The following is a 27265-nucleotide window of genomic DNA, read 5'->3' on the forward strand; positions in this document are numbered from 1 at the left end:
GTTCCTTACCAGTTGTCAGCCTAAGCCTGGATATTGTCTAGATTTTGTTACAGTTAGTCGTGGGCTGCTTCAGATTCTGAGGAGTAGTTAATGGAGCTTGATGAAGCAGCTGAAGGTGGTTGGACCCAGGACATTCCCCTGAGGAACCCCTGAAGAGATACCCTGGACCTGAGATGGCTGACCCTCCAACAACCACAACCACCTTCCTCTCTGTCAGCTGTGACTCTAACCAGGGGAGTGTTTGCCCCCGACACCCACTGACTCCAGTTTTGCCAGGGCTCCTTGATACCACACTCCGCCGAATGCAGCCTTGATGTTTAGGGCTGTCCCTCTCCCCTCCCCTCTGGAACCCAGCACTTTTGTCCATGTTTGAGCCAAGGCTGGAATGAGGCCAGGAGCTGGGTGACCCTGGGGGAACCCAAACTGGGGGTCACTGAGCAGGTTATTGCTGAGCAGGTGCTGCTTGATAGCCCTGTTACTGACCCCGTTCACCACGTACTGAGGATCGAGGGGAGACTGATGGTACGGGAATTGGCCAGGTTGGATTTGTCCTGCTTTTTTGAACAGGACATACCTGGGTAATTTTCCACATTGTTGGGTAGATGCCAATGTGTATCTGTACTGGAACAGCTTATCTCAGGCGGGCAGCAAGGTCTGGAGCACACATCTTCAGTCCCATTGCTGGAATATTATCAGAGCCCATTGCCTTTGCAGTATCCAGTACCTCCGGCCTTGTCTTGAACCGTATTGGCTGGAGCCTGGTGTCTGTGATGCTGGGGACCACTGGGGGAGCCCGAGATGGATCACCCACTCAGCACTGCTGACTGAAGATTGCTGTAAAGTTTCAGCCTTACCTTTACCCTGATGTGCTGGGCTCCTCCATCATTGAGGATGGGGTTATTTGTGAAGCCTCCTCCTCCATTGAGTTGTTTAATTGCCCACCAACATTCATACCAGGATGGGGCAGGACTGCAGAGCTTAGATCTTGTTGTGGGATCGCTTAGCTCTGTCCATCACTTACCGTTTATGCCATTTGGCATGCAAGTAGTCCTGTTTGGTAGCTTCACCAGGCTGGCACTTCATGTGTGGGAATGCCCAGTGCTGCTCCTGGCATACCCTCCTGCACTCTCCACTGGAGGAGAAAGTGAGGACTGCAGATGCTGGAGATCAGAGCTGAAAATGTGTTGCTGGAAAAACGCACCAGGTCAGGCAGCATCCAAGGAGCAGGAAATTCGACATTTTGGGCATAAGCCCTTCATCAGGAATGAGGAAAGTGTGCCCAGCAGGCTAAGATAAAAGGTAGGGAGGAGGGACTTGGGGGAGGGGCGATGGAGATGTGATAGGTGGAAGGAGGTCAAGGTGAGGGTGATAGACCGGAGTGGGGTGGGGTCGGAGAGGTCAGGAAGAAGGTTGCAGGTTAGGAAGGCGGGGGAACATTTCAGGGAACACCACTGGGACACCTGGACCAACCAACCCAACCACCCTGTGGCTCAACACTTCAATTCCCCCTCCCACTCCACCAAGGACATGCAGGTCCTCGGACTCCTCCATCGCCAGAACATAACAACACGAAGGTTGGAGGAACAGCACCTCATCTTCTGCCTAGGAACCCTCCAACCACAAGGGATGAACTCAGATTTCTCCAGTTTCCTCATTTCCCCTCCCCCCACCTTGTCTCAGTTGAATCCCTCAAACTCAGCACCACCTTCCTAACCTGTAATCTTCTTCCTGACCTCTCCGCCCCACCCCACTCCGGCCTATCACCCTCACCTTGACCTCCTTCCACCTATCACATCTCCATCGCCCCTCCCCCAAGTCCCTCCTCCCTACCTTTTATCTTAGCCTGCCTGGCACACTCTCCTCATTCCTGATGAAGGGCTCATGCCCGAAACGTCGACTCTCCTGCTCCTTGGGTGCTGCCTGACCTGCTGAGCTTTTCCAACAACACATTTTCAGCTGTGCACTCTCCGTTGAACCAGGGTTGATCCCCTGGTTTGATGGTAATGATTGAGTGGGGGATATGCCAGGTCATGAGGTTACAGATTGTGCTGGAGTCCAGTTCTGCTGCTGTTGATGGCCCACAGCACCTCAGGGATGCCTGGTCTTGAGTTGTTAGATCTGTATGAAGTCTGTCCCATTTAGCGCACTTGATAGTGCCACACAATACGATGGAGGGGATTCTCAATGTGAAGGCGGGACTTCATATCTGCAATGACTCTGTTTTCCAACGCTGTATATGAACCAGTTACCATTTTTACAATGACCAAAACCCACGAACACGTGAATGTGCAGTTAATGAACATGGTGGAACTGGCAGTCTGAAGTATATTTATTTTAGTGCAGGAATGTACATCAGGTATGACTGATGTGTTCTGAGCCTGGATTATGCATGGAACTACAGCGTTGTAGCCGTTACAGAAACACGGTTGAGAGAGGGACTGGCAGCTCAAAGTTCCAGGGTTTAGATGTTTCAGACAAGATACAGAGGGATGTTAAAGGGGTGGGGGAGTATCATAACTGAAGAAGGCGAACGTCACAGCTGCACTGAGAGAGGAAATCTCGGAGGGCTCATCCAGTGAGGCCTTATGGGTACAACTCAGGAATAAGGAAGGTGCAGTCACAATGATGGAGTTATATTGTCGGCCTCCCAATAGCCAGTGGGAGAGAGAGAGAGAGACAGGTATGCAAGCATGGAAAGATATAAAAATACTAGGGTTGTTAACTTTCCCCACATTGAGTGGGACTTCCTTGGTGCCCGCATGCTCAGGGATGAGGGTATCTCTTGACTGGGGCATTTATTGTCCATTACTAATTGCCCCAACGTCAACGACATTGGATGGGGCAGAATTTGTTGGTACATCCAGGAGGGCTTCTTGAAACAATATGTCAATAGACCAACTCAGAAAGGGGCTGCACTCGGCCTTATATTAGGGATGAGCCTGGTCAGATGATTGAAGTTTCAATGGGAGAGCATTTTGGGAACAGTGATTGTAATTTCATAAGTTTTAAGATAGTTATGGATAACAATAAGATTAATCCTCAGGTGAAGGCTAATTACAACAGTATTAGATAAGGCCAGGAGAAATTAGATTGAGGGTGGCTGTTTGAGGGTAAATGCACATCTGACATGTGGGAGTCTTTTAAAGGCCAGTTGACCAGTGTTCAGGACCAGCATGGTCCTATGAGGACTCCTCTACTTTTTGATAGATCGAGTGAATCCTTAGAAGAGTATAAAGGAAGTAGGAGTATACTTAAGAGGGAAATCAGGAGGGCAAAACGGGGACATGAGATAGCTTTGGCAAATAGAATTAAGGAGAATCCAAAGGGTTTTTACAAATATATCAAGGACAAAAGGGTAACTAGGGAGAAAATAGGGCCTCTCAAAGATCAGCAAGGCAGCCTTTGTGTGGAGCCACAGAGAATGGGGGAGATACTAAATGAGTATTTTGCATCAGTATTTACTGTGGAAAAGGATATGGAAGATATAGACTGTAGGGAAATAGATGGTGACATCTTGCAAAATGTCCAGGTTACAGAGGAGGAAGTGCGGGATGTCTTGAAATGGTTAAAGATGGATAAATCCCCAGGACCTGATCAGGTGTACCCGAGAACTCTGTGGGAAGCTAGAGAAGTGATTGCTGGGCCTCTTACTGAGATATTTGTATCATCGATAGTCAAAGGTGAGGTGCCGGAAGACTGGAGGTTGGCAAACGTGGTGCCACTGTTTAAGAAGGGCGGTAAGGACAAGCCAGGGAACTATAGACCAGTGAGCCTGACCTCGGTGGTGGGCAAGTTGTTGGAGGGAATCCTGAGGGACAGGATGTACATGTATTTGGAAAGGCAAGGACTGATTAGGGATAGTCAACATGGCTTTGTGCATGGGAAATCATGTCTCACAAACTTGACTGAGATTTTTTGAGGAAGTGATGAAGATGGTTGGTGAGTGTAAGGCTATGGATATTGTCTGCTTGACTTCATTAAACCATTTGACAAGGTGCCTCATGGTAGACTGTGCCAGAAGATTGACTCTCACAAGATCCATGCTGAGATGAAAACTTGGATACAAAATTGGCTTGGCTGGAGAAAACAGTTTCTGACTGGGAATCTGTAATCAACAGTGTTCTGTATGGATCAGTACTGGGATCTAAATTGTTTGTAATTTATATAAATGATCTGGATGAAAACGCTGGTGGTCTGATGAGTTAATTTGCAGACAACACAAAAATTGGAGGAGTTGTGGACAGTAAGGAATGTTGTATGAGGTGATGGCTTTATTGTATAGGATGTCATGTCAGGTCAGATTGGGATGTCCAGTTGGCATGTTAGACCAACGTGCCTGTTTCTGTGCTGTATGACTCTAAGACTCTATTTTGGGAGGTCAAATGTAAGAGGAAAGTATATAATAATTGGCAAAACTCTCAGGAACATTGATATACAGGAGGGATGTTGAGGTGAAAGTCCATACCTCCCTGGTAGTGCCAACACAAGTGGTAAAGAAGGCATACTTGCCTGCATTGGTCTGGGCATTGAGTATAAAAGTTGGCAACTCTTGTTGTAGCTTTATCAGACCTTAGTAAGGCCACATTTCGAGGATTGTGTGAGTTTTGGTTGCTGCACTATAGGATGGATGTGCAGCTTTAGGAGAGGGTGCAGAAGGGGTTTACCAGGATGTTGCCGGGATTGGAGGGGATTACCCTGAAGGGGAGGTCGGACAAACTTGGGCTGTTTCCACTCGAGCATCGGAGACTGAGGGGGGGAACCTGATCGAGGTGTTTACAATTCGGAGAGGGATGGATGGGGTGGCTAGTCAGAGTCTGCTTCCCAGGGTGGGAGTGTCACATACTGGGGGGCATCGGTGTAAGGGGAGAGGGGGAAAGGTGTTTACACAGAGGGTGGTAGGGACCTGGGACACACTGCCAGAGGAGGTGGATACAACAGTAACGTTTAAGAGACATTTGGACAGACACATGACCAGGCAGTGACCCAGAGGGATATGGACCATGTACAGGCTGATGGGATTAGTGTGGAATGACGTCATGGTCAGTACAGACATGATGGGCCAAAGGGCCTGTTCCTGTACTAGACTGTTCTAGTCCTATATTTCATGTTCTGCAGCAATGAAAAAGGCCCTTCAGCCCATTGAGTCAGTTCCCGTCAAAAACAACTACCTAATTATTGTAATCCTATTTTGGACACCTCTGCCCCTTACCTTAAATCTACAGCCCTCCCATCCCCTCCCCTCCCATCTCACCCCATCACATCCCCTCCCCTCCCCTCTCATCTCCTCCCCTCCCCTCCCATCTCACCCCATCACATCCCCTCCCCTCCTCTCCCATCCCTTCCCCTCCCCTCCCATCCCCTCCCCTCCCCTCCCATCTCACCCCATCACATCCCCTCCCCTCCCCTCCCATCTCACCCCATCATATCCCCTCCCCTCCTCTCCCATCCCCTCCCCTCCCCTCCTATCTCACCCCATCACATCCTCTCCCCATCTCTCCTCTCCCCTCCCCTCCCTCCCATCTCACCCCATCACATCCCCTCCCCTGCTCTCCCCTACCCTCCCCTCCCCTCCCATCTCACCCCATCACATCCCCTCCCCTCCTCTCCCATCCCTTCCCCTCCCCTCCCATCCCCTCCCCTCCCCTCCCATCTCACCCCATCACATCCCCTCCCCTCCCCTCCCATCTCACCCCATCACATCCCCTCCCCTCCCCTCCCCTCCCATCTCACCCCATCCCTTCCCCTCCCCTCCTCTCCCATCCCTCCCCATCCCATCGTCGATCCCTGCACCAAGGGGAAATGTTTCTTCCTCTTGACTTTACCTATGCTCTACATAATTTTACATCTCAATCATATCCCCCCTCAGTCTTCCCTGCTCTTAGGAAAACAACGAGGCGAAAGTGAGGACTGCAGCTGGTGGAGATCAGATACAAGATCAGAGTGTTGCTGGAAAAGCACAGCAGGTCAGGCAGCATCCGAGGAGCAGGAAAATCAATGTTTCGGGCAAAAGCCCTTCATCAACAATGATTCCTGATGAAGGGCTCCTGCCCAGAACATAGATCTTCCTGCTCCTCGGATGCTGCCTGACCTGCTGTGCTTTTCCAGCACCACTCTGATCTTGTCTCAGGGAAACAACCCCAGTTTGTCCAAACTCTCTTCAGAACTAAAACTCCCCAGTCCGGGTAATATCCAGGTCAATCTCCTCTGCACTTTCTCGAGTGCAGTCACATCCCTCCTATAATGTGGACTCAAGAACGGATCTTCACAAAAACTTTAAACTCTCTTAGCCTAACCAACATTTTGTACTGTTCAGCAAAACCTTCCTGCTCTTAAACTCCAAGTTTCAATCAATAAAGACAAATATTCAAGCAATATCCTCAACCCTCCAGCCAAGCAACGCCCAGGAATGAGCAGGGAACCGAGAGATATGAACGGTATAGTTAGTTTGGCATTGGCTTTATTGTCAGCACAGACACGACTGGACTGGACCAGATCAGATCCCACCGTTTTATGTTCTCTATTCTATCAAACTACTCAAGGACAGTTCAGGATGGGTGACAATGCTGGTGTAGCTAGTGATACCCACTTCACACAACTGCTTTGTGAAGGGTGGGGGAGTAGGCAGGAGTGAATATCCCTTTGAAGTGTTGTGTGTACTCCAGTGGATCAGCTGGGAGCCAGTGTCACTGCACTGGGGGACAGTGTTACTGCGCTGGGGGACAGTGTCACTGCACTGGGAGCCAGTGTCACTGCGCTGGGGGACAGTGTCACTGCGCTGGGGGACAGTGTCACTGCACTGGGAGCCAGTGTCACTGCGCTGGGGGACAGTGTCACTGCGCTGGGAGCCAGTGTCACTGCGCTGGGGGACAGTGTCACTGCGCTGGGAGCCAGTGTCACTGCACTGGGGGACAGTGTCACTGCACTGGGGGACAGTGTCACTGCGCTGGGAGCCAGTGTCACTGTGCTGGGGGACAGTGTCACTGCACTGGGAGCCAGTGTCACTGTGCTGGGGGACAGTGTCACTGCGCTGGGGGACACTGTCACTGCGCTGGGAGCCAGTGTCACTGCGCTGGGGGACAGTGTCACTGCGCTGGGAGCCAGTGTCACTGCGCTGGGGGACAGTGTTACTGCGCTGGGGGACAGTGTCACTGCACTGGGAGCCAGTGTCACTGTGCTGGGGGACAGTGTCACTGCGCTGGAGGACACTGTCACTGCGCTGGGAGCCAGTGTCACTGTGCTGGGGGACAGTGTCACTGCGCTGGGGGACAGTGTCACTGTGCTGGGGGACAGTGTCACTGTGCTGGGAGTAGTGTCACTGTGCTGGGGGTCAGTGTCACTGCACTGGGGGACAGTGTCACTGCGCTGGGGGACAGTGTTGCTGTGCTGGCGGACAGTGTCACTGTGCTGGGGGACAGTGTCACTGCACTGGGGGACGGTGTCACTGCGCTGGGGGACGGTGTCACTGCGCTGGGGGTCAGTGTCACTGCGCTGGGGGACAGTGTCGCTGCGCTGGGGGACAGTGTCGCTGTGCTGGCGGACAGTGTCACTTCGCTGGGGGACAGTGTCACTGCGCTGGGGGACGGTGTCACTGCGCTGGGGGACGGTGTCACTGCGCTGGGGGACGGTGACACTGCGCTGGGGGACTGTGAGTTGATGATGGCGATGTTTCATTTCTGTGCAGGGTAGATTTTCAGGAGTATTTGGAGTCTCGTCCTGACCATAAGCAGGAGTTTGTCACACAGTGGCAGAACGATTATAATTCCATTAGTGAGGATCTCCGACACGATGACGATGTGAAGGCAGAACTGTTCCTGCGGCTCTATGTAAGTGAACGTTCAGCTCAGCTCACCGCGCTGACCGTCCCGGGAGTTCACCTCACCGTGCTGACCGTCCCGGGAGCTCAGCTCACCACGCTGACCCTGTGAGGGACACAGCTCACCGTGCTGACCCTGTGAGGGGCACAGCTCACGCGCTGACCCTGTGAGGATCCCAGCTCACCGTGCTGACCCTGTGAGGGACACAGCTCACCGCGCTGGCCCTGTGAGGATCCCAGCTCACCGTGCTGACCGTCCCGGGAGCACAGCTCACTGCGCTAGGATTCTAGGAATCTTCAGTCCTCTGCCTGTGATCTTCAACTTGACTGAGCCCATTAATTTGTTGTCTAGAACTTGCGAGAGCGTCTGTGGGACATCTCTGACACCAGGAAGGAAGAGGCTGAGCGAGAGAGGATGAATCTTATGGGTAATGGTTGGCTGGAGGATCACCTGGGTTTACTGCTGAACATCTACACAACCCTCATGCAGGTAGGAAATCTCCCACTACCTCCCAGCCTGCCCCAACACTGAGCTGGTTCCAGGCAGTGACAGGAAGTGTACAGCTCACCCCTGACCCCGACACGTCTGCAATATCTGAGAAAATACCTGAGCAGGATTGGCAGCTAAAGAATAGAGGGGAAGCTGAGCAAAATCCCAGAGAATTCTTATAAAGCTGGGCACAGATGGTTAACATTAATATAAATAATTTCCAATTTTAACAGTTTTTTAAAATCCCACTGCAGGGAGAGAGCTCACCTTGGGGTCTGGACTCCCAAGGCATCTCATAGCTCTGCTAAATATGGCTCATAATAGGCAGGAGCCTGCCCCTCTTCCCTAACTCCAATCATGTCCTGATGCCCTTGGGGTGGGAGCAGGCAGTGTGTCACCTTGAGAGACTCGGGTAGGTGTGCCCTCAGGTAAAAACAATGACTGCAGACGCTGGAAACCAGATTCTGGATCAGTGGTGCTGGAAGAGCACAGCAGTTCAGGCAGCATCCAATGAGCAGCGAAATCGACGTATTGGGCAAAAGCCCTTCATCAGGAATAAAGAGATAGGGGTACCCTCAGGGCTGGAGTGGGTTATCTCGCCCTCCTTCCCCCGTTTCCCCAGCAGTTGTGTTTTGGTTATTGTCACATTGTCCCTGGTGCCTTTATACCCGATGGCCTTTTGGTGAACTGCAGTTCCTGTTAATGGAACCAATCAATTCCCACACTGCCAACTCCCACAAACAGCAGTGATCCATTAACCATCTGGATGAGGGTGGAGAAGGATGGGTTAGTACATTTGCAGATGACATTCAGGTTGGTGGAGATGTGGACAGTGCTGAAGGATGTTGTAGGTTACAGGGAGACATAGATAAGCTGCAGAGCTGGGCTGAGAGGTGGCAAATGGAGTTTAATGCGGACAAGTTGCTTAGCCTAAAACACTTCTCGGGTCGTGTCTCCCACCCTCCTCCTCCTCTCACCAAATAAAAGGTTCTGTGTGCCAATTGGTAAAGTGACTGGTTTCTGTTTTTCTCAGTTTTTCAATCGTCTCTTTGGGAATTTAGAACAGTGGGGATGGAGGTGAGGGCAGTTGGATGTTCCTCCTGCAGGATGTGGGAGGTAAGGGTTACCTCTCCTGTCCCTGCTGACTACATCTGTGGGACGTGCACCCAACTCCAGCTCCTCGAGAACCGCGGCACGGTGGCACAGTGGTTAGCACTGCTGCCTCACAGCGCCTGTAGACCCGGGTTCAATTCCCGACTCAGGCGACTGACTGTGTGGAGTTTGCACGTTCTCCCCGTGTCTGCGTGGGTTTCCTCCGGGTGCTCCGGTTTCCTCCCACAGTCCAAAGATGTGCGGGTCAGGTGAATTGGCCATGCTAAATTGCCCGTAGTGTTAGGTAAGGAGTAAATGTAGGGGTATGGGTGGGTTGCGCTTCGGCGGGTCGGTGTGGACTTGTTGGGCCAAAGGGCCTGTTTCCACACTGTAAGTAATCTAATCTAAACCGCGTTAGGGAGCTGGAGCTGGAGCTGGATGAACTTCGGGATCATTCGGGAGGGGGAGGGGGTTATTGAGAGGGGTTACAGGGAGGGAGTCACACCTCAGGGACAAGAAAAAGGCAAAAGGGTTACAGTAAGGGAACGGAAAGGGAACCAGCAGGCAGTGCAGGGATCCCCTGTGGCTGTTCCCTTCAATAACAAGTATACTGTTTTGGATACTGTTGGGGAGGGAAAACTTGCCTGGGGTAAGCCATGAGGTACAGGGCTCTGGCACAGAGTCTGTCCCTGCTGCTCAGAAGGGAAGGGGGAAGAGGAACAGAGCAGTAGTCATTGGGGACTCCATAGTTAGGGGGAGGTTCTGTGGGGACGAGAGAGACTCACGGTTGGTGTGTTGCCTCCCAGGTGCCAATCCGTGATGTCTCTGATTGTGTTTTTGGGATCCTTAAGGGGGAGGGGGAGCAGCCCCAAGTCATGGTCCACATAGTCACCGACGCCAAAGGTAGGAAGAGAGATGGGGATTTAAGGCAGAAATTCAGGGGATTTAAGGCAGAAATTCAGGGAGCTAGGATGGAAACTTAGAGCTAGGACGAACAGAGTTGTTGTCTCTGGTTTCTTGCCCGTGCCACGTGCTAGTGAGGCAAGGAATAGGGAGAGGGAGGAGTTGAACACGTGGCTACAGGGATGGTGCAGGAGGGAGGGTTTTGGATTCTTGGATAATTGGGGTTCCTTCTGGGGTAGGTGGGACCTCTACAAGCAGGATGGTCTTCATCTGAACCAGAGGGGTACCAATATCCTGGGGGGGATATTCACTAAGGCTATTGGGGAGGGGGTTTAACCTAATCCAGCAGGGGGATGGGAACCAAAAGTGGAGTTCAAGTATACAGGAGGATGTGAGTAATGAAGTCAGAACTAAGGTTTCAAGATCGCCGGCAAGCTAGAGGTTGGTTTGAAGTGTGTCTACTTCAAGGCCAGGAGCATCCGGAATAAGGTGGGTGACCTTGCAGCGTGGGTTGGTACCTGGGACTTCGATGTTGTGGCCATTTCGGAGACATGGATAGAGCAGGGACAGGAATGGTTGTTGCAGGTTCCAGGATTTAGATGTTTCAGTAAGAACAGAGAAGATGGTAAAAGAGGGGGAGGTGTGGCATTGTTGCTCAAGGACAGTATTACAGTTGTAGAAAGGATATTTGGGGACTCGTCAACTGAGGTAGTATGGGCTGAGGTTAGAAACAGGAAAGGAGAGGTCACCCTGCTGGGGGTTTTCTATCGGCCTCCGAATAGTTCCAGAGATGTAGAGGAAAGGATAGCAAAGATGATTCTGGATAGGAGTGAGAGAGACAGGGGAGTTATCATGGGGGACTTCAACTTTGCAAATATTGACTGAGAACACTATTATACGAGTACTATAGATGGGTCAGTTTTTGTCCAGTGTGTGCAGGAGGGTTTCCTGACACAGTATGTAGACAGACCAACAGGGACAAGGCCACATTGGGTTTGGTACTGGGTAATGAGCCCGGCCAGGTGTTAGACTTGGAGGTAGGTGAGCACTTGGGTGATAGTGACCACAATTCAGTTATGTTTACTTCAGTGACGGAAAGGGATAAGTATATACCGCAGGGGAAGAGTTATAGCTGGGGGAAAGGCAATGATGATGTGATTAGGCAAGATTTAGGAAGCATAGGATGGGGAAGGAAACTACAGGGGATGGGGACAGTTGAAATGTGGAGCTTATTCAAGGAACAGCCACTGCGTGTCCTCGATAAATATGTACCTGTCAGACAGGGAGGAAGTGGTTGAGGGAGGGAGCTGTGGTTTACTAAGGAAGTTGAATCTCTCTTAAGAGGAAGGAGAAGGTTTATGTTTGGATGAGGTGTGAAGGCTCAGTTAAGGCGCTTGAGGGTTACAGGTTAGTCAGGAAAGACTGAGAGAGAGAGTTAAGAAGAGCCAGGAGGGACATGAGAGGTCTTTAAGAACAAAGAATAAAGAAAATTTACAGCCCAGGAACAGGCCCTTCGGCCCCTCCAAGCCTGAGCCGATCCAAATCTACTGTCTAAACCTGTCGCCCAATTCCTAAGCATCTGTATCCCTCTGCTCCCCACCTACTCATGCATCTGTCCAGACGCATCTTAAATGAATCTCCCGTGCCTGCCTCTACCACCTCTGCTGGCAACGTGTTCCAGACACCCCCCACCCTCTGTGTGAAGTACTTACCGCGTGTATCCCCCTTAAACTTTCCACCTCTCACCTTGAAAGTGTGACCTCTCGTTATTGAATCTTTCACCCTGGGAAAAAGCTTGTCTCTACCCACCCTGTCTATACCCTTCATGATTTTGTAAACCTCAATCAGGTCCCCCCTCAATCTCCTTTTTTCTAATGAAAATAAACCTAACCTACTCAACCTCTCTTCATAGCTAGCACCTTCCAGACCAGGCAACATCCTCATAAACCTTCTCTGCACCCTCTCCAAAGCGTCCACATCCTTTTGGTAATGTGGCGACCAGAACTGTACACAGTATTCTAAATGCGGCCGAACCAAAGTCTTGACCAAATTTTAACATGACCTGCCAGCTCTTATACTCAATACCCCGTCCAATGAAGGCAAGCATACTATATGCCTTCTTGACCACTCTATCCACCTGTGCAGCAACCTTCAGGGTACAATGGACCTGCACTGCAGCAACTTTTCCCAAGGATCTTCAGTTTAATGTATAATTCGCTCTAGAATTAGTCTTGCCTAAATGTATCACCTCACATTTGTCTGGATTGAAATCCATCTGCCACTTCTCCGCCCCCTCTCCAGTCTGTCTATATCCTCCTGTATTCTCTGACAGGCCCTTATGCTTTCTGCTACTCCACCAATCTTTGTGTCATCTGCAAACTTGCTGATCATACCAACAGTGCTCCCTTCCAGATCATTTATGTACATCGCAAACAGCAGTGACCCCAGCACTGACCCCTGTGGGACACCACTGGGCACCTTTCTCCATTTCGAGAAACTCCCTTCAACTACTACTCTCTGTCTCCTGTTGCTCAACCAGTTCTTTATCCACCTGCTAGAACACCCTGCACACCATGTGACTTCACTTTCTCTATTAGTTTACCATGGGCAACCTTATCAAACACATTACTAAAGTCCATGTATATGACATCAACAGCCCTTCCTTCATCTAGCACCTTGGTCACTTGACAGGTAGGATCAAGATAAACCCTAAAGCTTTCTATAAGAATATCAGGAATAAAAGAATGACGAAAGTAAGATGAGGTAGGATCAAGGACAATTGTGGGAAGTTGTGCATGGACTCAGAGGAGGTAGGGGAAGCGCTAAATGAATATTTTTCATTGGTATTCACACTCAAAAAAGACAATGTGGTCGAGGGGAATTCCGAGATACAGGCAATTCTGGAAAGTGTGAAAATAGATAAGTCCCCTGGGCCAGATGGGATTTATCCCAGGATCCTCTGGGAAGCCAGGGAGGAGATTGCCGAGCCTTGGGCATTGATCTTTAAATCGTCATTGTCTACAGGAATAGTGCCAGAAGACTGGAGGATAGCAAATGTGGTTCCCCTGTTCAAGAAGGGGAGTAGAGACAACCCTGGTAATTATAGACCAGTGAGCCTCACTTCAGTTGTTGGTAAAGTGTTGGAAAAGGTTATAAGAGATAGGATTTATAACCATCTAGAAAAGAATAATTTGATTAGGGATAGTCAACACGGTTTTGTGAAGGGTAGGTCGTGCCTCACAAACCTTATTAAGTTCTTTGAGAAGGTGACCAAACAGGTAGATGAGAGGAAACCGGTTGATGTGGTGTATATGGATTTCAGCAAGGCGTTCGATAAGGTTCCCCACAGTAGGCTATTGTACAAAATATGGGGGCATGGGATTGTGGGAGATATAGCAGTTTGGATCAGTAATTGGCTTGCTGAAAGAAAACAGAGGGTGGTGGTTGATGGGAAATGTTCATCCTGGAGTCTAGTTACTAGCGATGTACCGCAAGGGTCAGTGTTGGGGACACTGCTGTTTGTCATTTATCTAAATGACCTGAATGTGGGCGTAGAGGGTGAGTTAGTAAATTTGAGGATGACACTAAGGTCGGTGGAGTTGTGGATAATGACAAAGGATGTTGCAGGTTACAGAGAGACATAGATAAGCTGCAGAGCTGGGCTGAGAGGTGGCAAATGGAGTTTAATGTGGAAAAGTATAAGGCCATAGAGTCACTGAGATGTACAGCACGGAAACAGACCCTTCAGTCCAACCCTGTCCATGCCGACCAGATATCCCAACCCAATCGAGTCCCACCTGCCAGCACCCGGCCCATATCCCTCCAAACCCTTCCTATTCATATACCCATCCAAATGCCTCTTAAATGTTGTAATTGTACCAGCCCCCACCACTTCCTCTGGCAGCTCATTCCATACATGTACCACCCTCTGTGTGCAAAGGTTGCCCCTCAGATCTCTTTTATATCTTTCCCCTCTCACCCTAAACCTATGCCCTCTAGTTCTGGACTCCCCAACCCCAGGGAAAAGACTTTGTCGATTTATCCTATCCATGCCCCTCATAATTTTGTAAACCTCTATAAGGTCACCCCTCAGCCTCTGATGCTCCAGGGAAAACAGCCCCAGCCTGTTCAGCCTCTCCCTATAACTCAAACCCTCCAACCCTGGCAACATCCTTGTAAATCTTTTTTGAATCCTTTCAAGTTTCACAACATCTTTCCGATAGGAAGGAGACCAGAATTGCACACAATATTCCAACAGTGGCCTAACCAATGCCCTGTACAGCTGCAACATGACCTCCCAACTCCTGTACTCAATACTCTGACCAATAAAGGAAAGCATACCAAACGCCTTCTTCACTATCCTATCTACCTGCGACTCCACTTTCAAGGAGCTATGTACCTGCACTCCAAGGTGTCTTTGTTCAGCAACACTCCCTAGGACCTTACCATTAAGTGTATAAGTCCTGCTAAGATTTGCTTTCCCAAAATGCAGCACCTCACATTTATCTGAATTAAACTCCATCTGCCACTTCTCAGCCCATTGGCCCATCTGGTCCAGATCCTGTTGTAATCTGAGGTAACCCTCTTCGCTGTCCACTACACCTCCAATTTTGGTGTCATCTGCAAACTTACTAACTGCACCTCTTATGCTCACATCCAAATCATTTATGTAAATGACAAAAAGTAGAGGACCCAGCACCGATCCTTGTGGCATTCCACTGGTCACAGGCCTCCAGTCTGAAAAGTAAACCATGTTGTTAAGAAGGCATACAGTGTTTTAGCTTTTATTAATAGAGGGATCGAGTTCCGGAACCATGAGGTTATGCTGCAGCTGTACAAAACTCTGGTGCGGCCGCACTTGGAGTATTGTGTACAGTTGTGGTCACCGCATTATAAGAAGGATGTGGAAGCTTTGGAAAGGGTGCAGAGGAGATTTACCAGGATGTTGCCTGGTATGGAGGGAAGGTCTTCCGAGAAAAGGCTGAGGGACTTGAGGCTGTTTTTGTTAGAGAGAAGAAGGTTGAGAGGTGACTTAACTGAGACATCTGAGATAATCAGAGCGTTAGATAGGGTGGGCAGGGAGAGCCTTTTTCCTTGGATGGTGATGGCTAGCACGAGGGGACATAGCTTTAAATTGAGGGGTGATAGATATAGGACAGATGTCAGAGGTAGTGTCTTTACTCAGATAGGAGTTTGGGTATGGAACACATTGCTTGCAACAGCAGTAGACACGAGAGTGTGGTGCTGGAAAAGCACAGCAGGTCAGGCAGCATCCGAGGAGCAGGAGAATCGACATTTCAGGCATGAGCTGTTCATTAGGAATGAAGACAGGAAGCCTCCAAGATGGAGAGATAAATGGGAGAGGGTGGGGCTGGGGAGAAGGTAGTTGGGAGTGCAATAGGTGAATGGGGGTGGGGGTAAAGGTGATAGGTCGGGGAGGAGAATGGAGTGGATAGGTGGGAAGGGAGATTGGCAGGTGGGACAGGTCATGGGGACAGTGCTGAGCTGGAAGTTTGGAACTGGGGTGGGGTGGGGGAAGGGGAAATGAGGAAACTGTTGAAGTCCACATTGATGCCCTGGGGTTGAAGTGTTCCGAGGCGGAAGATGAGGCGTTCTTCCTCCAGGCGTCTGGTGGTGAGGGAGCGGCGGTGAAGGAGGCCCAGGACCTCCATGTCCTCGGCAGAGTGGGAGGGGGAGTTGAAATGTTGGGCCATGGGGGCGGTGTGGTTGATTGGTGCGGGTGTCCTGGAGATGTTCCCTAAAGCGCTCTGCTAGGAGGCGCCCAGTCTCCCCAATGTAGAGGAGACCGCATCGGGAGCAACGGATACAGTAACTGACATGTATGGATGTGCAGGTGGAACTCTGATGGGTGTGGAAGGTTCTGTTGGGGCCTTGGATGGAGGTGGCAGGGGAAGGTCCCGGGAGGGGAGAGTGAGTTTGTGGGAAGTGTGGACCTTATGAAGGAGTTGTGGAGAGAATGGTCTCTCTGGAACACTGATAGGGGTGGGGAGGGAAATATATCCCTGATGGTGGGGACTACTTGTAGGTGGCGGAAGTGGCGGAGGGTGATGCGATGTATATGGAGGTTGGTGGTGTGGTAGGTGAGGACTGGAGGGCTTTGTTGGGTTCGGAGGGGTGGGGTTCAAGGGCAGAGGTGCAGGAAATGGATGAGATGCTGGAGGGCATCATCAGTCACGTAGGAGGGGAAATTGCTAGCTTTGAAGAAGGAGGCCATCTGACCTGATTGAGTTTTCTTGAGGAAGTAACAAAGAGGATTGATGAGGGCAGAGTGGTGGATGTGATCTGTATGGACTTCAGTAAGGCGTTTGACAAGGTTCCCCATGGGAGACTGGTTAGCAAGGTCCACTGCTTTTTATCAGTTCATCGACTTCAGCCGCAACTTCCACCCCACCCTCACATTCACTTCGTCCATCTCGGACACCTCCCTCTCCTTTCTTAACCTCTCTGTTTCCATCTCTGGCGACAGTCTCCAGACAGAAGTTTACTATAAACCCACGGACTCCCATAACTACCTGGACTACACCTTCTCCCACCCAGTATCCTGCAAAAAAATGCCATCCTATTTTCCCAGTTCCTCCATCTCCGTCACATTTGCTCTGATACAATGTTCCACTCCCAAGCACCCCAGATGTCCACCTCTTTCAAACAACGTGCTTCTCCCCCCTCTGTTGCCCAGACACGCCCCCCCCCTCCACTCCACCTCCTCCATTCCCCATTCCACTGCTTGAAATCACCCCCCACTTCCCACAAACATAATAAAGACAGGGTCCCCCTTGTTCCCACCAACCACCCACTCGTCTCCGCATCCAACAAATCACCCTTAAACACTTCTGCCAACTCCAACTAGACCTCACCACCAAAAACACCTTCCCCTCCCCACCCCTCCCTGCCATCTGCAAGGGCTGTTCCCTTTGACAGTCCTTGGTTTGTGTGACTCTCCCCACCAATGGCCCCACCCCTGAACCCCCGGCTACCTTCCCCTGCAACTGGAAAAGATGCCAAACCTGCTGGTACACCACCCCCCAACCCCCACCTCCAGGGCCCTCCTTCCCGGTGAGACAGAGGTACACCTGCCTCTCCTCCAACTGAGTTCACTGCATCAGGTGCTCCCGATGTGGTCTTCTTTACATCCGGGAGACCGAACGTAAACTTTGGGAACGGTTCAGCGAGGATCCCAGCCAGGCCTCCAGGGGCAGACCGCACCTCCCAGTCACTGCCCATTCCAACTGCCAAACCCACACCCTTTCTGACATGACCATCCTTGGCCTCCTCCATCACCACAACAAACCACACTGCCAATTGGAGGGACAACACCTCACTGGGGGAAAGGGAATACACTCACAGAGGGATGGGGATTATTGGGGTAAAGGGAATACACTCACAGAGTAATGGGGAATATTGGGGAAAGGGAATATACTCACAGAGGGATGGGGAATATTGGGGAAAGGGAATATACTCACAGGGGGATGGGGAATATTGGGGAAAGGGAATATACTCACAGGGGGATGGGAAATATTAGGGAAAGGGAATATACTCACAGAGCGATAGGGAATGTTGGAGGAAAGGGAATATACTCACAGAGGGATGGGGATTATTGGGGGAAAGGGAATATACTCACAGAGCGATGGGGAATGTTGGGGGAAAGGGAATATACTCACAGAGGGATGAGGAATATTGGGGGAAAGGGAATATACTCGCAGCGGGATGGGGAATATTGGGGAAAGGGAATATGCTCGCAGAGGGATGGGGAATATTGGGGAAAGGGAATATACTCACAGAGGGATGGGGAATATTGGGGTAAAGGGAATATACTCACAGAGGGATGGGGATTATTGGGGTAAAGGGAATATACTCACAGAGGGATGGGGATTATTGGGGTAAAGGGAATATACTCACAGAGGAGACTTTCCTGCAGCTCCACACACCTCACCTACCGTGTCCATTGGTCTTGACGTGGTCTCCTCTACATCAGGGAGACAGGACACCAACTTGCGGAACGTTTCAGAGAACATCTCTGGGACACCCGCACCAACAACCCCCACTTAAAGTGGCCAACCACTTTAACTCTCCCTCCCACTCCACCAAGGACATGCAAATCCTAAGCCTCCTCCACTTCCAAATCCAAGCCACCCTACACCTGGAGGAAGAACGTCTCATCTTCCGTCATGGGACCCTCCAACCACATGGCATCAATGTGGATTTCACTAGTTTCTTCATCTCCCCTCCCCCCACCACATTCCAGATCCAACCCTCCAACTCAGCATCACCCTCTTGAACCGTCCTACCTATCTATCTTCCTTCCCACCTATCTGCTCCACCCACCATTCCAACCTCTCACCATCACTCCCCACCTGCATCCAACTATCACCTTCCAAGCTATCTTACCCCTCAGCCCCACCCTTTCCTAATTATTTCTCAATTGCCTTCCACTCCCACGCCCCCCAACCCACATTCCTGATGAAGGTCTGATGCCCAAAACGTCAATTCTTCTGCTTTTTGGATGCTGCCTAACCTGCTGTGCTTTTCCAGCACCACACTTTTCGACCACGATATTAGATGGGCGGTTTACTCTCCAGGAGTTGCTCTCTCTACACTAGTTGCTCTCTGACCAATTTTCAAAATGTCCGCATTCTTATATCCCCTACATCGGGTCATCTCATTGGTTCTATGTTGGCAAAACAATAAATTCAAACTCGATTGGGTTTTAGTATTCTGGGTCATAATTTAAACTAATTGTATAAATTTGAATTGTTGCCAAACCAGCAACTAACCCAGGTATCCACTTCACAGCCAAATGTTCCATATTGTTAATTTTCCAGTCCACTCTGGGACTGCGAGCTAGTCATACACACAGCTACTTGTAATCTCTCAGTTCAGAACAGCATTCGCTCTCTCTTAAAGGTACAGTACACACCTTCAACTTCATAACAATGTACTCCCAGAGCGATAGGGCAATATACTCGCAGAGTGATAGGGCAATGTACTCCCAGAGCGATTGGGCAATATAATCGCAGAGTGATAGGCAATGTACTCGCAAAGTGATATGCAATATACTCGCAGAGTGATATGCAATATACTCGCAGAGTGATAGGGAATACTGGGGTATAGAGGATACACTCCCAAAGGGATAGGGAACATCCTCCCAGAGGGATAGAGAATATACTTCCAGATGGATGGGGATACTGGGGTATATTCCCAGAGGGGTAGGGGATACTGGGGTATACTCCCAGAGGGGTAGGGGATGCTGGGGTATATTCCCAGAGGGGTAGGGGATGCTGGGGTATACTCCCAGTGGGATAGGAGATACTGGGGTATATTCCCAGAGGGGTAGGGGATACTGGGGTATACTCCCAGAGGGGTAGGGGATACTGGGGTATACTTCCAGAAGGGTAGGGGATACTGGGGTATACTTCCAGAGGGGTAGGGGATGCTGGGGTATACTCCCAGAGGGGTAGGGGATGCTGGGGTATATTCCCAGAGGGGTAGGGGATGCTGGGGTATACTCCCAGAGGGGTAGGGAATGCTGGGGTATATTCCCAGAGGGGTAGGGGATGCTGGGGTATACTCCCAGAGGGGTAGGGGATGCTGGGGTATATTCCCAGAGGGGTAGGGGATATGCTCACACATGGACAGTGAGTTCTGTGGTGAAGGGAATGTGACAGTCACCCTCCGTTCCTCATTAGGTGGAGATTGATCGATTCCAGGATACTTTCCGGTTCCTACAGGATTATTACAAGGTGATGGAAGGGACCATCCCGCCGGAAGACAGCAAGGAGTTTGCACGTATCCCATTGGTCAGTGTGCCTGATGTCCAGATCCCAGCCACCATGCCAGCGATGGACCCAGTCAGGTACAATTGGACAGTGACTATGTGGAGGTAGAGACAGTGGTGAAGTGGAGTATCTGATCCCTGGCCTCTGGGGCGGTATTTCAGGTTCCAGGACTCACGGGCAAGACCAACATTCATTACACATCCCTAAAAGCCCTTGATAAAGACAGAGTGAGCTGCCCTTCACAACCATTAGCTGAGAGCTAATACAGCAGCAGGGACTGGAACCAACTACTTGACAATGTTTCAGTACATTCATAGTGCTATGACACTGGGTAAACTCCTCTACTAATGTAAACCAGCCACACCTGAAAACATTCACCCCGTGCTGTAGTCTGTTAAATTTCGAGAAGTAAAGAACTATCCCTGAGGTCACTATTTAAAGTAAAAATTAACAACTTTATTCTTTCAGTCTAACAGAGGATATTAACGAACAACTATTTAAGTAAAAAATGAGGTCTGCAGATGCTGGAGATCACAGCTGCAAATGTGTTGCTGGTCAAAGCACAGCAGGTCAGGCAGCATCTCAGGAATAGAGAATTCGACGTTTCGAGCATAAGCCCTTCATCAGGAATAAGAGAGAGAGCCAAGCAGGCTAAGATAAAGGGTAGGGAGGAGGGACTTGGGGGAGGGGCGATGGAGGTGGGATAGGTGGAAGGAGGTCAAGGTGAGGGTGATAGGTCGGAGTGGGGTGGGGGCGGAGAGGTCAGGAAGAGGATTGCAGGTTAGGAGGGTGGTGCTGAGTTGAGGGAACCGACTGAGACAAGGTGGGGGGAGGGGAAATGAGGAAGCTGGAGAAATCTGAATTCATACCTTGTGGTTGGAGGGTTCCCAGGTGGAAGATGAGGCGCTCCTCCTCCAGCCGTCGTGTTGTTATGTTCTGCCGGTGGAGGAGTCCAAGGACCTGCATGTCCTCGGTGGAGTGGGAGGGAGAGTTAAAGTGTTGAGCCACGGGGTGGTTGGGTTGGTTGGTTCGGGCGGCCCGGAGGTGTTCTCTGAAGCGTTCCGCAAGTAAGCGGCCACTGTTCTCACCTACCACCCCACCAACCTCCGCATACAACGTATCATCCGCCGCCATTTCCGCCACCTCCAAACGGACCCCACCACCAAGGATATATTTCCCTCCCCTCCCCTATCAGCGTTCCGCAAGGACCACTCCCTTCGTGACTCCCTCGTCAGATCCACACCCCCCACCAACCCAACCTCCACTCCCAGCACCTTCCCCTGCAACCGTAGGAAATGTAAAACTTGCGCCCACACCTCCACACTCACTTCCCTCCAAGGCCCCAAGGGATCCTTCCATATCCGCCACAAGTTCACCTGTACCTCCACACACATCATCTATTACATCCGCTGCACCCGATGTGGCCTCCTCTATATTGGGGAGACGGGCCGCTTACTTGCGGAACGCTTCAGAGAACACCTCCGGGCCGCCCGAACCAACCAACCCAATCACCCCGTGGCTCAACACTTTAACTCTCCCTCCCACTCCACTGAGGACATGCAGGTCCTTGGACTCCTCCACCGGCAGAACACAACAACACGACGGCTGGAGGAGGAGCGCCTCATCTTCCGCCTGGGAACCCTCCAACCACAAGGTATGAATTCAGATTTCTCCAGTTTCCTCATTTCCCCTCCCCCCACCTTGTCTCAGTCGGTTCCCTCAACTCAGCACCGCCCTCCTAACCTGCAATCCTCTTCCTGACCTCTCCGCCCCCACCCCACTCCGGCCTATCACCCTCACCTTGACCTCCTTCCACCTATCCCACCTCCATCGCCCCTCCCTCTAGTCCCTCCTCCCTACCTTTTATCTTAGCCTGCTTGGCTCTCTCTCTTATTCCTGATGAAGGGCTTATGCTCGAAACGTCGAATTCTCTATTCCTGAGATGCTGCCTAACCTGCTGTGCTTTGATCAGCAACACATTTGCAGCTAACAACTATTTAAGATTCCTTTCTCTTAAACCTATCTTTTACCTCCCCTCTCGACAATATTAGTCTGATTAAAAATCCTGATTATGATTTACAAAAAAAAAATCATATTTCAAAGCCAGTCAGCTTTGCCGAATCTCCTTTCCGGATTCTCTCCAGGTCGTTTTCTATGCTCTGCTGTGCAAACTTCTTCCATTGACAGGTACCCCTCTGAGAGCTCTTAAACTAGCAGCCGACATCTGTTAGTCTTTTGGCAATTCTTCCTCAACTGTTCAACACTGTCCGGCTTTATTTCATTGGTTTAAATATTAATGAAACACTAAATTCAAACTTGATTGGAGTTTGTTATCATGGGGCATAATTTAAATTGATTGGCTGAATTTGAATTTGTTTTTGTCTCATGGCAACAAAGCTACAGTTAGCTGTTTCAACCAAATGTTATATTGTTACCTTGTTCAGAACACTTTGTGTTGTGTCAGGTAGTTTTGCTAGCTTTTCAACTCTCTTAAAGGTACAGCACCTCTATACATTAATAACACCTCCTCCCTTAAGAAAAAATGAACCATCATAATGAAAAGATGGCTTCAGTTTTCTCCTCTAATCCTTAACTATAATATTATGACGTAGATATGACTTTACTCTAGGTTCATATTAACCTCTTCCCACATATGTATAACATTGAGTAGGTACCAATCTCATCTATACCTTATCAGTTAAATCCACAATAACACATCTGCAATTACATTTTTATGACCTGTAACGTGTACTGTATGTAAATTAAAGTGCTGTAACATAAGACTCCAATGAAATAGTTACATATTCTTGTCTTTAAAGCTTCAAGACTGTAAGAGGATTGTGATCCATGTACACAACTGTCTCTGACACACTGTTCGTGACGTACACATTCAAATGTTATAAGGCCAGGACCAAACTCAATTGTTCTTTTCCGATCATGGAGTATTTCCTCGAGGGGATGCTGAATTTCTTTGAAAAGGAACCAACTGGCGGTTTAGTCCCGTCAGCATCTTCCTGGAGGAGTACAGCTCCAACTCCAATCTCACTGGCATTGATGGCAACTCTGAAAGGTTTAGAAACGTTTGGTGCAGCTAAAACTGGTTTGGTGGTTAATATTGATTTCAAATGGTCAAATGCCTCCTGGCATGCTCCTGTCCACAGAAACTTTGTTCTTCTTCAGCAAGTCAGTTAACGATGCCACTACATTGCTGACGTTTGGAACAAAGTTCCGATAGAATCCACTGAGTCCGAATAAATCGAAGCATCTCTTTCTTCGAGGTTGGTCGTGGAAATTTCTTGATGGCCTTGACCTTTGCATTCCCTGGGGTCAGCCTTCCATGACTGATGTTATGTCCCAAGAACGTCACCTCTGCTTTTGCAAATTCAGTTTTGTATAAATTTATTCCCAGTTGTGCTTCTCCTACTTGTCCAAAGAGCTCTGCCAACTGTACCATGTGACCTTTCCAGGATTTACTAAAGATCACTCCATCGTCCAAACAGACTGCACAGTTTGTTAACCCAGCCACAACTCTGTTCATGTGTCTTTGGAATGTGGTGGGCGTATTCTTCATTACAAAGAGCATCACTTTAAACCCCATTTGGGGTTACAAACACAGAAATTTCTTTCTCCGTCTCTGATGGAGGTACCTGCCAGTAACCACGCAGTTAGTCCACCTTGGTGATGTAACTGGCTTGTCTGACTCACTCAATACAGCCTCCAATCTAGGAATTGGATATAAGTCAGACTTTGTAACAGCGTTGACCTTCCGATAATCCAGGCAGAATCGTTGAGTCCCATCTGGTTTGGGAACTAAGACAATCGGCAAACTCCACTCACTCTGGCTTGGTTCGACGATGTGCTTGTTGAGCGTGGCCTCCCCCTCCATGTGGACCTGTCCGGCTGTGAGAGGATTAAGCCGATCGGGGTGTTGTTTTATCGGAGCAGTATTTCCTACGTCTAATTCATGTACAATAGCATTAGTCCACCCCATCTGATTCTTTGTACTGCAGCAACAAATTTTTCACCTGTGTTGTACACTCCTGACACAGATAACTTACTAATCTATCCCACTCCTCAAAGACTCCTTCATTTTTTTATCTATTTTGAGGCACATCAAAATCCCCATCATCTGGATGTGATCCCCCACCCTGCAGGGCAGTAACTAACAGCTGTTTCTCTAGTTCTTTCTTTCTGGTATAACACAGTTTCAACATGTTCACATAACATACCCAATCCCTTTTTTTACTATCTGGCATCTTTACCAGATAGTTTACCTGACTCAACTTTTTCTCAATTTGATAGGGACCACTAAACCTGGCTTTGAAGGGATCTCCTATCACTGGTGACAATGCTAACACATCATCCCCCCGGGAAAATGTCCCAGTCTCAGAGTTTTTATCTGTCACCTGCTTCATTCTACACTGTGCCCTCTTTCGGTGCTGTTTAGCTAACTCACCTACTCTATTTAATCTCTCCCTCACCTCCCAAGACATAATCCAAGGGTGAAATCTTCAGCTTTGGGCCTGTCAATTTTTCTTTAATTAATTTCAAAGGCCTCTCACTTCATGTCTGCATATTAGCTCGACGGGAATGAACTGAGTTGATTCATTTGGGACATCTCTAATGGCAAACAATATGAATGAGATACCTTTATCCCAATCATTTGGATAATCCTGACAGTACGCCCTTAACATGGTCCTCAAGGTCTGATGCAACCCTTCTAAAGCTCCCTGGGATTCAGGATGATACACACTGGGTTTAAAGTGCTGTATACCAAAGCTATCCATAACCTCCTTAAACAGCCGAGCAGTACAATCTGACCCTTGGTCTGACTGAATCTCTCTGGGTAGCCCATACCACGTGAAGAAAGCTACTAACTCCTCTACCACCCTGTAATGGAATTGCCTCTGGAAATCTGGGAGACACATCCATTATGGTTAACATGTACTGGTTCCCACTTTTAGTTCTCAGGAGGGGACCTACACAATCAATTATAACCCACGTGAAGAGTTCTTCCAATGCAGGAATTGGCAACAAAGGTGCTGGCTTTATTACCACCTGTGGCTTACCTACCATTTGGCATGTATGACACATACAGCAAAAGTTATCCACATCCTTATGCATTCCAGGCCAATAAAAATGTTTTTGTACCTTAGCCTGTGCCTTTTGTACCCCTGGGTGACCTCCTACAGGTAGTTCATGTGCTACCTGTAACACCTCCTGTCTGTGTGCTACCGGCAACACAATCTGGTGCACATCTGCCCATTTCTCCTCTGCACTAACCTGCCGTGGTCTCCATTTCTGTCTGAGGATTCTATCTTTCAGATAATAACCCTCCGGAATGTTCTCAGCCTCCCTTTCGGAGCACACATCCACATATATATCGTTTAATGTCTTGTCTTGCTGTTGCAAGTCTCTTAGCCTTTCAGGATTAAACACTTCTGTCTGACCTGTTGCCTGTTCAGATTTTTCCTGGATCATTATATCAAACATAGGATGCCCGCTAACTGAACCTCAGCTCCTCCATCTTTCCCTTTAGTTTTCACTTTGTGCAGTGACTTATGATAATGGGATCTGATTACCACACAGTCTGGGAAAATACCAGGATATTTCGGCCTTAACTCCTCAGTCTCTTGGTCTTCCTTGGGCTTCTCCACAACAAAGGGTGTCACTCCCACCTTGGATCCCGACAAATCATTCCCAAGAACAAACTGAATTCCTGGAACTGACACTCTGTCAATCACTCCCATTGTAACTTCCCCAACCTTGGGATGGCACTCCAACCTGATCTTACACAGCGGAGCGCTAAATATCTGTCCATCTATCCCACAAATTAGCACTCTCTCAGGTAACAGTTCAGGAAGAGTGCATGTTCACTCATCCCTTGCTATCAGCGACTGGTTAGATTGTGTATCTCTCACAATTATAACTTCTTGTCCTTCTCCCCCTGTTCCTACTGAGTAAACTTTACCCACAGAGGCAAATTCTTTGTAGAGCTCAGGTACTAACTCCATACCCAGCCCCTGCCCAGGCTGTGCACTCTCCTGTAGCTCCTCGGCTCTTCTTGGGGTCTCCTCTACTACCTTCACTAATGCCACTGGCTTAGCTTCTTTTACCACATCTTTTCCCACAACGACTTTCTTTAATGACCAGCACTGTGTCTTTGTGTCCCACGTTACCACAGTGGAAACACCTGAGGCCTTTCACCTCCTGCCCACCCTCTTGGGCTTCTTTTTGATCCTGTGGTAAACTCTTACCGTTGCTCTCTACTCCTGGTTTCAGAGTGTCGGATCTCCCCTTCTCCCAACTTCTACCCCTCATAGGAGGAAATTCTGGCTGGAAGCTTGTCTTACGCACCACCATGTACTCACCTGCTAATTCTGCTCCCTTCTCACTTCCTGACTTTCTGAACCTCCATGTGTTTTCTTATCATCCCTGGAAGTGAATTTTTTTTATCTCCTCCAGCAGAATAATCTCTTTTAGAGCCTCTTAAGCCCTAGCTATCTTTAAAACACGCACCCATCGATCAAAGTGACTATGTTTAAATCTTTTGAACGCAACATCAGTCTGTCCTGGTTCCTTCTTTGTGTTTCTGAACCGCTGTCTATATGCTTCTGATACCAATTCATAAACACTTAACATAGCCTGCTAACCTCTTCATAATCTCTTGACCCCTCATCTGACAGTGTGACAAATACCTCACTAGCTCTGCCCACCAGTTTAGTCTGAATTAGCATTACCCATAAATCCTCAGCCCACTCTAACTGCTTAGCTAATTCTTCAAATGAAATAAAGAAAGCTTCAACATCTTTCTCATCAAAATGTGTCAGAGTTTTGGCATATTTGTATATATCACTACCTTCTCTTTAATTTCCATCCTGTTGACTTGACTTTGCTGACTAAGTCACAATTTCTCAAATTCAAGTTGTCCCTCATTTTCTCTCTCCCTTTCTTTTCTCTCTCTTTCTCTGCTCAGCTAAGAACCATCTCTCTCTTTTTCCTCTTTCTCCTCTCTTTCTCCTACCCTCTCTCTTTCTATGTTTATCTTCTAGCTCTATTTTCCTCAATTATAATTTAAGTTTTTCTACCTCTACTGCACTTGTCTGTTTCTCTGACACACTGAAGTCTTTGAGTAATTCCCTGACAGTTTCAGCTTCACTTTTGTCCTTGGTT

General features: G+C 49.1%; 1 protein-coding gene across 1 annotated transcript in view; it reads left to right on the plus strand.

Moving 5' to 3' along the window:
• The window catches only part of spef2 (sperm flagellar 2), a 244563-nt gene that overhangs the window by 132144 nt on the left and 85154 nt on the right, over positions 1 to 27265 (plus strand). The window contains exons 23-25 of the mRNA XM_060847113.1: positions 7682 to 7823; positions 8166 to 8303; positions 20003 to 20169. Of these exons, the coding sequence (XP_060703096.1) occupies positions 7682 to 7823; positions 8166 to 8303; positions 20003 to 20169 (447 nt within the window). The remainder of the gene's footprint in view (positions 1 to 7681; positions 7824 to 8165; positions 8304 to 20002; positions 20170 to 27265) is intronic.

Source organism: Hemiscyllium ocellatum, chromosome 2 (genome assembly GCF_020745735.1).
Source record: "Hemiscyllium ocellatum isolate sHemOce1 chromosome 2, sHemOce1.pat.X.cur, whole genome shotgun sequence".
NCBI lineage: Eukaryota > Metazoa > Chordata > Chondrichthyes > Orectolobiformes > Hemiscylliidae > Hemiscyllium > Hemiscyllium ocellatum.